This window comes from Rhopalosiphum padi, chromosome 1, assembly GCF_020882245.1.
Source record: "Rhopalosiphum padi isolate XX-2018 chromosome 1, ASM2088224v1, whole genome shotgun sequence".
Lineage (NCBI taxonomy): Eukaryota > Metazoa > Arthropoda > Insecta > Hemiptera > Aphididae > Rhopalosiphum > Rhopalosiphum padi.
The window spans coordinates 56,835,732-56,852,481 of NC_083597.1; the positions used below are offsets into that span (position 1 = coordinate 56,835,732).

A 16,750-nucleotide genomic window follows, 5' to 3' on the forward strand; every position below is an offset into this window, starting at 1 on the left:
TGCAATAATTTAATAATTTTAGCTTTGACCCTCTTGTAGCGTTGTTATTGAATAATATACCAGAATACAAATATGGTTGGATAATTCTTTTTACGGAGAAATCTAAGTAAATTGCACTTTATATTTTATAACTGGACTCTATTGTATACTCATTATGTGTTAAACAATTATTTTATAAAACAATGAGGTAAATTAATTTATAATTTATTTTGAAAATGTATTACAAATCCCACTTATTAAAAAAAAATAAATAAAAATATTAGTAGTATTGTTTGTTTAATATTTGAGAGTTAAGATATTTGAATAATCAATAACAGTTACCATATAAATATTATTTAGTAGTTACCAAAGATACGTTCGTTTAAATAATTTATAAAAACAATCACCATCAATAAAAAAACAAAATAAATAAATTTATAATTCACTTACACTCCTATTATAATTATTATTACTTTAAAGAACCAAAATTAATGAAAATTGTATTAAATTATATAAATAATTTTTTTTTTTGTGAGGTATAAATGTATTATATAATATATAAGTAAAAAATAAAAATTGTGAATATTTAAATATTATTTTTATTATCTGCTATAAATACGCAATAAAATCTTTAGAATTCAACATAAAATATGGAGAATGTTTGCCTAACACATTTTGATAGTTGTTTCATTCTGTTTCATTCATCTATTGCTTCACTGTATATTTCATTTACAATTACTAATCAAAATAATAATAACAATATACATATAATTTCTTTTAATACTCAATAAATATATATATATATATATATATATTGAAAATATAATACCTTTATAGTTAAGACATTGATTTTACAATAGTTTATTCTATAATCAATAGTTATAAAAACATAGCTTTGCGTTTTTGTAAATATATTGTTACACGGTCTTTCCTTTTTTATGTGTTAATTATTACTATTACTATAACGCTGAAGACGTATACGAACAATCACTACTATCTGGACATATATTTTTTTTTTTTTTTTGTGACCGTTTATTTATTTAAAAGCTAATGATATTGAAGTTTCTGTATTTGTTAGAAACTGTAATACAAAATACAATTACAAAATAACCAACATGTGTTTCTTACCAGATGACGACCAATTTTCATTTTTCTATGTTGTTTTATTTTCTCTGTCAACATCTCTGCTATAATAAATCAGGTGAAATCCCATTTTCAGGTAGGTATACAAGATCCCCTGTGTAGAGTTGGAAAAAAGTGTGGAATAATTTTAAACGATAATAATATTACACTCGTGTAAGTTTTGAAATGGATATGTCAACTCTGCCTTAACGGTTTGACAAATTGAATGATATTTTTCGTCTGAAAACTCGTCTCTTGGCTTTAGATAATGCACTGAAACATGTATCATTCTACAGCCACAAGAGTCTACTTTCCATCTTCTATAGTATTGTAACAAGACCGTAGACACTCTTGAGTCATATTTTATGCTAACAATATAAAACAATTTTTCTAAAGAAAAGGGACAGAACTTTCTCAGTCTATTACTTTATATTCAACCGCAAATAAATCAAACACAATAATTTTTTCAAAATAATTGTATACAAATAATAATTGAAGTTATAAAAAAATAATGGAGTATTTTGATTCAAATAATTTTCAATGTAAATATTTAACTAAAATACAATTCATCAAAAATAAAAAATATCAAAGAATAATAAATGCGCATAATTTATATTTGATTATAAGTATTCCCTTTAATCATAAATGTTTAATAATAAGCTATAAACAAGTATAATACGTTTTTAAAATTATGTAATATTATTTTTCTATGTTACAACATTATATAAATAAGAATAATAAAACAATTTTATGATTTTTTATGGTTATAGTATTATATAACAATAATTCCACCGTAACAATATTATAATTATGTTAACTAAATAATTTTGATCATTGTAATCCTTTATTAAATAACTTTATATTAAAATAGTACAATTTATATTATAATTGATTTGATAAAACATTAAAATATACTTAATATGTATATTATGATTTAATTCTTAACAATATTACTAATTTCGAAAGTTCTGATACTAAATCAAATGGTTTATATTTATAACTAGTTATATTACTAACAAAGACGTATTATATTGAACACAACTCTATTGAAATGCAACAGTTTCTTATTATTTTGTTACTATTTATTTTATATAATATGAACATTTTTTTAAATCACAATATTTATATTTTATAATGTATGTATTATTCTCATTTAATTTTTGAATTGTATATATTTGATTATAATATGAAAACTCATTTAAGACTTAAATAAATTAAATAAAATTAATAGCACAGTAAATAAATAAAACGTATTTGTTTTGTATCATACACAATTATTATAAGATAGTTATTGTACATTATTTATTTTTTTAATTAATTGTTAAATTTTAAGTATTAAACAACAACATAAATCACCAATTAAAAAAAAATAATTTTAAATAAAATATGAGAATATTATATTTATATTAAAAATAATAAACTTTTCAGCGTTTGCGTTTATGACAGTTATGTAGGCATTCTTTATTATGCCATTGCACCCGTATTTGTTCATTTTTTTTAAGAAACTTCTGATTATAAATACATAATATTTATATGAGTTTTTATTGAATATATTAGTCAAGGTAAACATTTGAAAAAAATGTATGAATTCAAAAAATTATTTCTAGTTAAATCGTAGTTAACGTAGTTAATTATACTGTTTATATAATTATAAATATATAATTTTATAATAATACAAAATAAAGTTTTTAAGTATTGATTTTTTTTATAAAATTGTTAAAACAAGTGTAATGAAATTAGTTTTTATTTTACTGTTTAGATCGAAAACAATTCTCAATAGTTTAGTAAAACTTTGAAGTTTCCTAGCTAATTAAAAAAGTTATAAGATAATGCAAAAATTTGACCCCCATGCGGAAATCAATTGGCGACTATCTAGCTGTGGTCCTGGTTCTTCTGTGGTTTTATTTTTCTTAGAGAATCCGACATTTTATTCATTGAGCACTTTGAAGTAAATGTATATTTAAAGTTTATAAAGGTTAATATGAGAATTTTCGTTCTTATTATGTCTAATAAACTAGTAAAAATGATTACCTACATTGATAATATATTAACATACACATAAAAATCTATAAATTTATTTCTTAAAAATTATTTAGAAATCTAATTATTTATTGAATACTGAGATTATATTATATATTTAAATTTAATGTGTATTCGGTATTCGCTACTATAATTTATATACAATATATATTATAAGATCTATGTAACTATATTATATGAATCAGTTAACATTTATTAAAATTCTAAATTTTCCATTTTAAAAATACATGAATATCATTCATGAATTACTTTCTTTTAGTAGTGCATAATTTGTAAAATCTGAATTATTAAGTTTTCAAATATTTTTATCATACATATTATTAGCAAGATATTTTTTTTCTAATATTTTTTTTTCCTTGAACATGTTAACTAAAATTAAGAAAAAAATGTAATTATATAAATATGTTTGTCACATTTACTATAAATGTACTGTAAAATACATTATATTATTACGAGTATTTAAAATATTTTATATAGATCTTATTATCTAGTTAATATTGCACTCGATACGTACCATAATATTATATTAAAAATATTAAAAAAAAAATAAACAATCTTATTCATTTTTCAAATACTATTTATTTGGCTTGTTTTTTTAGTGTCAATTGTTAACTTAAAACGACCAGTAAACACATAATAAACGCTTATATATTATTATTAATAAATTTATTTAAATTAAGTTTGTTAAAATAAATTCTTCCTTTTTTAAGAGTTATTTTAGTTTATTTAATAGAAGCGTATGAGAAAAAATCGGCTTTTAGTTGCAATCAAAGATCACTATCTTATCTTTCAATATAAAAGTTTTTTTCCCCTTCGTAGTTAACTGACCATAAAAACGACAAAACAAAAGAAACAGAGCTTGCTTGATTATTGAAGGTTTAAAACTGTGAAACTTTTTCAATAATTTTCTTATGTACTTTAATACTATAGAGTCCATTACTATTGTGCACTGTTTATTTTAATAAAATTAATACTGATAAAAAAGTACCTAGTGCCATTTTAAAACTTATAAAATAGAAAATATTGCTAATTTGTTTCAGTATACTATAATAAGTGCAGATAGTTATGTTAATTTTAATACCTTTCAGAAATACAAAGGCTCCTTAATAACATTAAAATGTTTAATATAAATCATTGCTTTAGTCAAAGATTTCTCTGAATTTAATAGTGTTATATTGATGCTTAATTTTTCTACAATAAGTATTGATGAAAAATATTGTTTATTTGTATAAACAAAACATTATAGTTATGCTTTACCTTATATTTTAGTACTTACATATTGTTCGGTATTTAATACCTTTAATTATAAAATCAAAGTTACATATCTGATGTGTATCTCATACTATGATGTCGGTAATTTTTTTTTTTCATTGACCATAGCAAATTACCATTAAAAGGATATCCAATTTTTTGTTTTTAGCTTTAATATTAAAATTAATTAATCTATTATTAAAATTAATGTTATTGGCAACAAATATGTTTGTGCAATGGCAATTTAACGATATTTAAATTTGCATATAATAAATGAGCGTTTTTAAATTGAAATATTTTGTATACATACGTGATTGAAATATCGTAAAAAAAATGCAATATAAAAAAAGGCAGGAAAATGGGTGCAACTCTGATATTAGGTGTTGAATGGATCATTATTATGGATATGTTCAATTTGAATTCAATGATAAATTATTGTTTACAAAAAACAATTTTGAGCAGAAACAGTTAGAGTAGTTAGACTATAATATCACTATGTATATTTTCTTGATATATTTTTTTTTATATGTATAGCTATTAAAACCATTTATTTTAATTTTAATGTTACAGTAGGTTGATATATTTTTTTCTCGGATAATGAAGTATTTAATTATTTTAATAATATATATTTATACCGTATAAAAAAATTGATATAACTCTAAACTTCATTTTAACTTAATATAAATATCGTACAATAACAAAAATAGATTAATAATATAAATTAATAAATTTAATCTTAAAATAAATAATAAATGCCATTGCGTATAGTAAAATTGACGATTATATAATATTATGTAAAAGTATTAAGTTTTCACGAATACATTTTCAAATTTCAATAAAATAATTTGTCGTTATTTATTGTTTAAATTAGTAAAATCTCATCAAAACGTTTACTTCAAATACACACAAAAAAAAAATTGTACATAAATATATTTTATATATTTATATAGATATAAGAAAAACTTGTATAGATTCTCTTAATATATATTAAAAATTTGGACCAATCAAATTATTGTTAATTGATATTTATAAAAAAAAGTGAAATAAATAAATAAAAATTGGACATACTCATCAAAATAGTTTAAAATAAGAAGAAAAATGTTGAAAATCATACATATTTTATATAATATATATATATATTGAATAACTTATAAAGGACCTTATATTTAGTTTTCAAATCTTGGGTATAAACAAAAATGTTATGAATTTATAACTACAAAATAACATGTATTATACGATATTTTCACGAATTTTGACAAAATTCTAAGTTTAAGTCTTTAGAAAATATATATTGTAAGAACACATTTTTAAAATTTTTTAATTTAAAAATGAATTATTTTTTAGGAAACCTGCACTACAATTTAAAGATTTTTTTACTATTATTTTTAAAAAAGAGTTGAAATAATTTGAAAATTATTAATGGTTATGAAATTACTTGGCGAATAAGTGTAGTTATTGTGGTTATTTGTTTATGAATTATAAAAAATTTAAAATTTCTTTAGTGTAAAAATATTTTTTTTCTCAATTAAACTTAAAAAAAATAATACTATATTTAATATTTTTAATCACATTTATTAATAGTAAAAACTAGATCCAATTTTTGTCTAAAATCACCATTAATGTTGAAAATTGAAGTACTTTATGGGCAAATTATTATTTACTCATACACAAAAAACCACTTATCATTGTAAAATCAATACAATTTATTATTGCTTCGCTCAGAATCTAATTAAAATACTTAATACTAAATAATTTGAACTAGTTCGATTATTTGGTTACTTTATTTGGGCAGTTTAATTTTAATTTAACAAGTCACGTAAAACAGAGAGAGAGAGAGAGTACAAATAATACATTACAATTCACTTATAACAAAAATAAATACCTTATACCAATTCCGTAATTAAAAGCAAAACATTTGTCTACTTACATACATCAATCTTTTTTCAATTTAAAACAGACAATTTTAAACATTATTTATGTTCCAATAACCTCAATGGCTTAATATAAGTTGAATTTTATTTACTTTTCAGCAACTACTATTGGAATCATGCATAATATTGATATTACAAAGATACTTTTCAAAACACCTGGTGCATGTCATAAAAATGTTTACGGGAATTATACTTTACTTTAGAAATGTAATTTGGACCAATATTATACTCAAAACGATATATTTTTACTACTTGTACATTATGCCAAATGGCTTAGTTCGATTTATTGCTTAGTGAAATACAATGAAAAAAACAAATTCTTGACCTAATGTTAAGTTTTTGAAATAAACTATTATGTCTTAAAAGCAAAAGAAGTCCATTAGAAGCCACTTAAGAATAAATACGAAAACAGGAAATGCTACAACTGCAGTGACAAGCATAAACCACCAAATACCTCGACTATTATCGTAAACATCTCAAAAACCCTCATTAAACTGAAGATTTCAGATAAAACTCTTTTATCTGTTTTTGTTGAAAATCTATCCTGAAAATGTGTATTATATTTTAAACAAAAATGAAAGTTGAAAAATTTTGAAATAATCAATGATTTATCTAACAAATATTATCTAATTTTTTATAAATAGTCTAATATTTAAAATATGAGTCAATATTATAGAAAATACAACATATTTTATTACAGTCAAACACTGGAATATTTGATAACTCCCGTTTAAAAATACAGTTATTAAAAAAGATTTTAACTTTTTGTCAATGTTTATACCTTAAATATACACTTCAAACATTGATACGAAAAAGGTAATATCTTTGTGTTTTTAAAAAAAATATATATAAATAATCCAATCAATTCTAGAAACAATTATATGCCTGTATTTTTATGCGAAAAAATAAATATAATTAACTTACTCAAATGGATTTTAACATTTTTGGCTATACCTAATTTTATTATTTTAACGGCATAGTTTTTACCAATTAAACGCTATATCGTTGTTTTGAATATCATATGTAGAAACTTCATAACCTTAATATTATATTTATTTTATTATTATTATTATTATTTTAAACTGCGTTAAAATATTTTCTCGAATCGGTACAATAAACGATTGAGTACATTTTCATCATAACCGACTAAGACACAGTTCCGAGAGGTGATTTATATTATGACCTTGTGTTGATTTAAGTAAATATAACAGCGATCATAGGACACAGAGAAGTGAGTTTGTAGTCTTTATTAGCAACCAACGTTAAGTGCACGTCAGGTCGTTACACGAGGTTTGTGACCCGTCATCAACTTAATAGTGGCTCAATCTTCACCACACCCGAGTCCCGTGAAACTTTCATCCATAATAAACTATAATATTATCGACATAGTGCACCAGTCTATTGACTATAGCAGTATATATCAGTATATCAGCTAGTTTCTATCTAGAAAACCTTCATTGCCTGATACAATGCTCTCTACAAAACGTCTCAAATCACCTGTTTATTATTTATTTTTTTTACCACATATTGATTTTATATTTCCGAAATTATTTTCATTGGTTTTTCATTGAAAAAAAAGTATTTAACCATATTTTATACCATAAACAAGTCAGTAATTATTTTACCATTTTTTTCCAACTAATTAATTATCGTAGACGATTTTCCGTTTTGTTTGAGGGATTTAAACATTTCTAATTCATACTTTATCAAGATGTATTCTTTTGCATGAGCTTTTTATTTTATTTTTGAATAATTCATAGGTTTTCTTTATTTAAAACTGTACTTGTACTTGTACCTTATGAATACTTTACTTTTTTATTAGTAGCTATTGTTACTTCTGTTCACCAATGCTGTGAAATCATTTATCTAATATTTGTTTAATAGTATTCAGTGTATAGTTCAATATTTTTAAATTCCTATAGCTTAGCAATTCATATTTGCCAACTGTCGTTTGTCGCAGAAGCTCGCAATCAATTACAATATCAAAATTCTAAAAACTTTATAATAACTGTTGTTGATTTGAATACCAAAAAGTTGAGTGATTCTTGCGAATGAACACACAATCAGCATATTTTAAATTCTATCTTTTCAAATATATGTATTATATTTTCTGTGGACGAATATATTATGGCATTCAATGTTTGTATTATACTGTATTTATTATTTTAAGATTAATAATAATTTATGTTTATTTTATATGCATTTATTTTTCACTTAAAAATTATTATTATTGTTAAAATTTAATTGAAACTTTAAAGAATGAGTAATTTTTTTTTTGCACACAGCTTATAACTTATATTTATGTTTGAAATGTAAAATCTGTCACGTGAATTGCCATCGAATATCCATTATTGTCATTAATGTACTTTTAGTTATTTTATGTTTATCAAACGAATGACAAGTGTCAGAAGGATACATTCGCATATAAAGGTGAAATAGAATATTATTTGATGGAACTCCTGTACATTTATGCATAATCCCAGTATAATATTTTAATTTTATTCCACTGTCAGATTTTTCGTAGACTTGTCGTGTGTCTTTCGGTCGGGATAATAATATAACGTCTTATTGTTATTCCCGTTGAGCCTTTTCTCGCGTGCCGTGATAGGGGTAGTGGTGGTGAATGGTGATGGTGGCGGCGGCGGTGGTTGTGTGGACTCGATCCTCGTGGTGTACATTCGTCACGCAGTCGTGTAATCATTTTGTATTCGAATGTTATATCACTGTATTACGAGATAGGTAACGGAGGGGGATGACGGTTGTTTCGCGAAGGACTTCGATTCATAAATCCTTCCCACCAATATGTTTCAAGCAATATTTCGTGTTGTGGCGTCAGTGCTGTAATACAATGATCCAATGAGAATTCACACACACACACACACATATATATTATGTAAGGAGAAGTGGTGGTTGTGTGGATAGTAAGGGTGTAGGTTGGGTGGACGACTGATGTTGGACTGAAATGGGATAAGAGCGTTCATGCTTAAAATTACGTGTCATTTCGTGCAGTGCGCCGACACACTGGATGTATACACGTCAAGACGATGAAATAGAATATACGCTGCCGCCGCCGTCTGAACTTTGTTTACCGCCTTGCTCGTTTTACATGTCAACTATGCGTAAACTATACACAGGAGGAGTGGGTGGATTGGTCGGGGGTAGCCGGGTATAGAACGTTTTCCTATGCCTTTTTCGCCAACGGCATGAGGGGAAATTGAATTTGTTGTGTACTTGCATCGAGTGAAAATACTCGGATAAAAAATTGTTTTAGCATTTTTTCCCTCCCTCTCTACTCTACTCCGGTCAAATCGTTTACGTCGCTTGCAAGAGTTCACGGGATTTCTGCATGTGTGTTTGGTTTAAACTCGCTCGTTTTGTGACAATATAATATATCTAGTTACTTACGACGTTTCCAACAGTTTTACACAACGTACGTCTATATGTACGTGGAATTGGTGAATTTCGAGGTCTTCGTGGTCGTCGTCACGTGTATCGCCAAAACTTTCAAAGCATTTCCTAGAAAGTTCACGTACCGGATTCTGTAAACATAAATGGACGCACAGACTAAACGCATTGTTATGGCTGCGGATTTAGTTCTTGTCTCTTGACAACATCATATTCAGAGTGTATAATATGCATGTTTTTTTTTTGGAAGCCTGAAAAATACAAACACACATTTTACATTACAATTCAACCCGTTTTTTTCATCACCTGCTAAAATGGCTCTTAGGATTAAATGTGTTTGTATGTTGGAGTGGTAGTATTCTTATTTATGTATACGAGTATATATTTTTATCCCCGTTAAATCGATAAGGCGTAACTCCTTACGGAATACATGGTGGCGTTCTAATACATCCTTCTATTCTAAATATTGAAAGTAGTTCATTTTAAAAAAAAAAACAAAATGTATGTTTTTTTATTTTTCACAGTAAAATAAAACATGTAAATAGGTTCTACAATCGATTTCAAATGCACAAAGTTTATAATAGATATTCGTGTTAGCTAAAGTAAAAATAATGTGGTGAAATAAGGTCATTATACTATATGTAGAGTTATAAACAGAATAATATACTATATAACCTATGAAGTTTATAAAAATGCATTTTACAGAAAACTAAAACAAAAAATGTGTCGAATGTAACAACGAAATACTTTTTTTTTAATTTGATATGATAATAAAGGGAGTTTATAGAAGTTTGTTTTATTCAATTATGTCAGTTCCAAGCTCGGGCTTAACTGCCTGGAGAAATATACCTGCAAAAAAATTAATACATATGTAATTAATAACTTTTATTTTTATTCATACATTTATTATATTATATTTGCTCGCTTATATTCTTTAGATATTGTTTTATCTTTTTAAATTTTAATGCAATCAAATAAAATATTTAAAACTAGCTTTTTTAATTTTGTCTTATTTTGTAACTAAATTAAATTCATAAAGTCTACATAACGTTTAAATATAATATAAATTATAGTATAAAAAATTATAACGTTAAACCTAAAAAATAATAAAAGTATTTCTATACATAAAACGATGATAGTCGACAATGACGACAATTATAATACGTTTTAATATTATTGTTGTATATATGGTCAGTCACATGAACATTGTAACAATTTTATCTATATTTTATGTAAAAAAATATTTAATAATTTTAAATTCGACTAATTTGACTCCAAGTGAATTCAAAATATTTTACTCAATGCTTAAAGTAACGCTACCGATTAGATTTTGCTCACGTACGCTATACAGTATACATAATAATATATATGTATATACGTACTTGTATATTCATATGTATATAAATTATTAACATAAATAATAAATATACTTTTTTTCATTACTAAATAAAGGAAAATGTTCTGTTATATAGTTGCTTTAATGGGTAATCCGAGTCTGGACCAGGAGGCTCGTAATTCAATGAAACAGGAGATCTGACCAAGCACAGTATTTTTCTATACGAAATATAATAATAAATAATAAACTAAAAAATCCACCTCATTTTAAATACAGGGGGGTTTTATTTTTCCCTGGGGCAATGGAAACTAGATAAATGTACATGAATTTCGTAATACGTATAGATATGAGTTCATTTCCATTGACCTTATTTTATTTTGATATATTAAATTTCAGTTAAAATAATACATTTTACATTTAATTATTATTTTAGTATTAAATTGAATAGAATAATAATTCAAACATGTTTTAGCATAAAATAGGTAAGGTTAGTAACTATATTGTAGTCAGTATTTTTAATAACTATTGAAATAATTACTTAGAAAAAATAATAATATTTAGAAATTACAATTTACATAAATATTGAAGATCACACAAGTAATCAACTATTTTTATTTCAGATACTGCTTTAAATTAACAAACAATTGTTTAGAAAAGTTAACTTTAATATTAAAAACATTTCATATAATACGGTGTATTATTAAAAATATTTCTTATAATCATTGACTCACTTTTCTGCCTTTTATCTATAATAGCATCAAACATATTCAAATCACAGCCTTCATATTTTATAATCAATATATAATACCTATAAAATTAACATACAGAATTAAACTTTCACATTAAATTATCATGGGTACCCAGCCATATACACATATTTCTTAACATTTTTAATCGTTGTATTATTATTTTTAAAGTTTTTACAATTTTGAATGACGACCTATATTTTCAAATGTATTAATATTCTGAAGCAGAGTATTATTCGGAGTATTTCGATATTTAGAATTCTAAATTCGGACGACTAGTATATGAGTTATAAGTTATAACTCAAAATTCCAAGGTATAATATAAATCTCGACTTCAGGATTTTTATAACTCAATTACATTTTAAATACTAAGAAACTCTCTCACCTTATTTTTCTATTGTTCACTTGGTATAGAATGTATTTTTAACTTCGACATTGATTTAACAATTATAATCTCTCTAGGAAATACATTACCATCTTCTTTTATCATTGATTTGGCCAAATCATACTTCGCTTAAATTCATATAAACTTTCATGAAATTGAATATTCTTCAACATCCCTACGATTCGTGACATTACCCATGCCATCTTCAATTGCCCTAAATTATAACCACAGCGCAACAATTGTTTGCATCTATTCAAATCTAATATTATCCTCTTAGATATCCAACACATTATATAATTTATTTTATTTTCTTATATATTTATGTATTTTATATAAATTCGAAACTTTTAAACCAATATTTTCACAGTTGAATCTAATTTTTAAAATGATTAATTGTTTCATAAATCAATGACTAGTGTTTTTGGTTCTGGATCTAGTTTTGATACTATATAATTTTATGAAATAATTCTGGTTCCGGTTTAATTTTAAATAAATAAATATGTATATAAATATATTATTATTAATTTATTATTATTTTTTTTAAGAGTAACAGTATTTTTATTTTCAGCTTAATATCAGTTTGATTTGTATTCTCAAATAAAATAATAATATATAATTAAAAAAAAAAAAAATTAAAAATTATAGTTAGACCTAATATTTTTTTATCGAAAATATATAGGTTCTAGTGATTCGGAAATATTGAAATTAGGTCCTGATCAGAATTCGTTTCTCAATATTTATAATATCTAGAACCTAGTCTTTTTGGTCTAGATTCATCTCAATTGTAAAAGTGTATTTTACTTTATATAAACAATAAACATAGGTGATAATTGGATACATTTGAAAAAAAAACGTTAGGTGATTATTTTATCCTAAAAATAGTGTGTTCTGTGAGAAAAATATATAATATAATACATAATAATAATATTATAATACCTATACTGATAATGTTATCTAAGTGTTTTTAAAAATATAATTTTAACGTTAAAATGATAATTTATTCTTTGATTGACATGCTGCAAATAATTATCATCGTGGTGTATAATAGTATGATATATTTGATTAAGATGAGAAACATTTCAAAACATTAGAACTATTCAGACACTGTTCGTGTTCACACCGGATGTTACCGGACCGCAGTTTCAATAACCATGCAATGGCAGCACATGTATGCATGTGCATAATATAATATACGTGAGAGTGAGAGACGTGAGTAATGTGTGTGTATATATTATAGAAAATATATGTCCGTGTACTGCATAGCAGAGGGTTGTGAATAAAATAAGCCGTCGGCAACGAATTCGTATTTACAAGTTGAGCAAAAGCCACGCCTAGATGGATTACGCGCGAGTGCGTATGTGCAGACGGGCAGTTCATAAACATACGTGTACGCCCGCGTGTGTGAAAATCAAGAGGTATAGAGAGGAAACCACAGAAGCTGAAAAATACATTCACATTTACGCTTTTTCAACTTTTATTACGTACCGGAAATATGCGGCGCATTGCGTGCCAGATAAAAAAAAAAATAGAAAAAAACCAGAATGAATAATATGAAACTCTAAAGACTTAAAAGAAGGAAGAAAATGGATCCCAATGGATATATTACGTATTCAATTTTCGACGTATAACGATATATCATATGCTTAGGAAAAAAAAAATTTATATTTATAGATGCACATTGAAGTTCTTGATTCAAGCTAAATATTTACAAAAGTGTAAGTTGCTTGAAATTTGAATGATGTTGCAAATGTAATATCCTAATAAATGGTTTATCTTCAGTGATAAATTATAATACAAGTATATTATGATATATATTATTATTATTAGAACTCCAATGAAAGTTATTTGTGTGAGACGTGACACATGTGTTGGTTATATCAATGGTACCTACACTAGTGCTTGGTACTCATACATTTTAAATTTTCATTTTCATCTTACTACGCATTTTTTCCTTCACGATATTAAAAATGCAACGAAAACCTTTAACAATAAATTCAAACGGAATGTAGAATTAGTTTGTTACAACTTACAATACTGAATTGTTTGACGTAAAAAATATTATGTTCTTTAGTCTGTATTATTATTATTATTTTTTATATTGTACGATAATTGATTACTATAATATTTAAAATATAATTTATAGAAGTTATACCTGGTGTACGACCAGAAGAATTTAATATTACCTATCAATTTGAAATTTATATAGTCTGTGTTTATTTACCGTGAATTATAAAAATTTCTACTCCACGAGCATACGTGTTTAATAATTTAATATTTATCACACGTGATAATAATAATAAATTGTACTTATTTAAGATAAAGTCGATATAGAAATTAGTAGATGCACGTGGTTCAAGGATGACGAACAAAAACTACATGCATGTTAAATTTGCTGATCTATATATAAAAAAAAGCTCGTTTACACCTCGACAAAAACCATCTGGTGTGGACACTTATATTAAACTATTCATTCACCGTGTAAAAACGCTCAGTCAACACGGAGCTTAAAAAAAGATGAAACGACCCATTTTATGAGAGTTAGCCCTTTGAAATTATTACACGTCATCCATCACTCTTTTGGTCTTCGACGAAAAAAAAAACAAAAATTATAGATTTAACCTGCTTACACGCCGTATAATACATACGCAATATGTGTGTGCGTGTGTGTGTGTGTGTGTAAATCAGGAACAGACACGTAGTGGTGGAGACGAGAGCTTTAGTGGTGGGATTATGGTGCAGGTGAATATTATAATCATTTTTATGTATAATATCTTGTATACAGGGTGTCAAAAAAAAAAAAGAACGCCGTCGCCGCTCCCGACGATAGGGCAAACAGACATTTTTTTCTCGTATCGGCTCGTTTGCCACGCTGTACTCGTCGCCTCGTGAACATAACGTAATATTCTGTGTATCTGATATCGGATTATATATATACCCTCGTTTGTGTCAACCATCTAATGACGTCGATGGCATATCACGAAATGACGAACGAGACTCCGTACGATTATATGTATGCGTATGACGTAAACGCGAAAAGGCGTGCTGTCGAACAAGAGATTTTCGGGTTAACATATTACATATTATTATTATTATTATTATGTTGGCATAGTGTACACCAACGGTTTGTGTTTCGTTATATTTTTTTTATATTTTCTCGATAAGCATTATATGGAGATCAAAACCGATAAGCGAATTGATATGATATACACACGCGCGCGTGCAAACTGCTATCGTGGTTATGCAAACAAGTGTAAAGAGGTTTTTCGCTGCTCGCAGATGGAGAGGAATACTATGTCAACATATGGCGAAAAAAAACGCAGTATGTGAGTGTGTGTATGTGTGTGTGTGTGTGTGTGTGTGTGTGTGGGTGGGTGGGTGTGTGTGGTATTGTTGTGACGAGTCCAAAATTGGATTCCGCCGATGACACTTTTTCCATTAGAGTCGCGGACAAACAGCGCGAGACAAATCGATTTTCTTCGTTGTCGTTGTCGTCGTAGTTGTCAACCAGGCGACGATGACGGTGGATATACGATGTACCTATACATAGTAAGTCGTGTCGGATGCAGACGACGTGTTTTATTCCTACTTGCATAATATTATTACTGTGACGCTCGGCCAAATGTTCGAGTCGTGTCTGCTGCGTGAAAACGAAAACAGAACGAAAAAAACATAGTCGACGTTCTAGCATTGTATGGCGGGAATATTATATTGTGTATGGCGTATTGGCGCGTAAGACGTGTCGTGCAAATTTCTAATAAAATAGTTCACTTGAAACTCGGCGTTCTCGATAAAAAATCGTCTAACCCACTATTCAATAATAATAAAGGTGAATGAATACGAAAAGAAAAAAGTATAAAATTATACATTATTTTATTTTTAAAAATATTTCTTCTTCATCTATAACAGTGATTCACAGGTATTGCTCTCAATAAATAAAAACATATCCACTATATAACATGAATACACTTAAACAGATATAATGTTTATTTTTTTTTGGTTTGTATCAGACACAGTAGAAAACTTGCCATAATATCTACCCAGAAAACTGAAGTGATCTTGTCCCTTGTCGAATAAAATAATTCTATTGTAATTTTTATACTTTAAACGAGTCTAAAATTCATTATATAACTCAATTATTAGCGAATCCATTGCATTTATTTTTATATTATCTCCGCACATGACATAACTTGCAGTATAATGATATTATATGCATTGTCTGTATTAAATTGCTTTTAAGACTTGATCATGACGAATCACGAAGTCATTTAATTAAAACTTGTATAAACAAAATTAATAGAATTATAAACTATTTGTTTGAATTGTTGTTTCTATTGCAGCTTATGTATTTTTAAATTTTAAATATTGATATACTTTACCTTGGACATTTTTACAATCTAGGTTATGGCCGTCTTATGCGAGTGCACACAACAATTTAGGCACATTGATGGAAAGGTCCAGGGATGCCGAACACCACTTTTTAGCCGCAATCCGATACTCGCCAGGGCACGTTAACGCTCATTACAATTTGGGTCAAGTCTACAGGTAATATAGTTAT

At 26.1% G+C, this 16,750-nt stretch overlaps 1 protein-coding gene across 1 annotated transcript in view; it reads left to right on the forward strand.

Annotated features, from left to right (window-relative positions):
* Positions 1–16,750, forward strand: part of LOC132931625 (protein O-mannosyl-transferase TMTC1-like) — a 97,735-nt gene that overhangs the window by 48,576 nt on the left and 32,409 nt on the right. Inside the window, exon 11 of the mRNA XM_060997514.1 lies at positions 16,594–16,737. Coding sequence (XP_060853497.1) covers positions 16,594–16,737 — 144 coding nt within the window. The remainder of the gene's footprint in view (positions 1–16,593; positions 16,738–16,750) is intronic.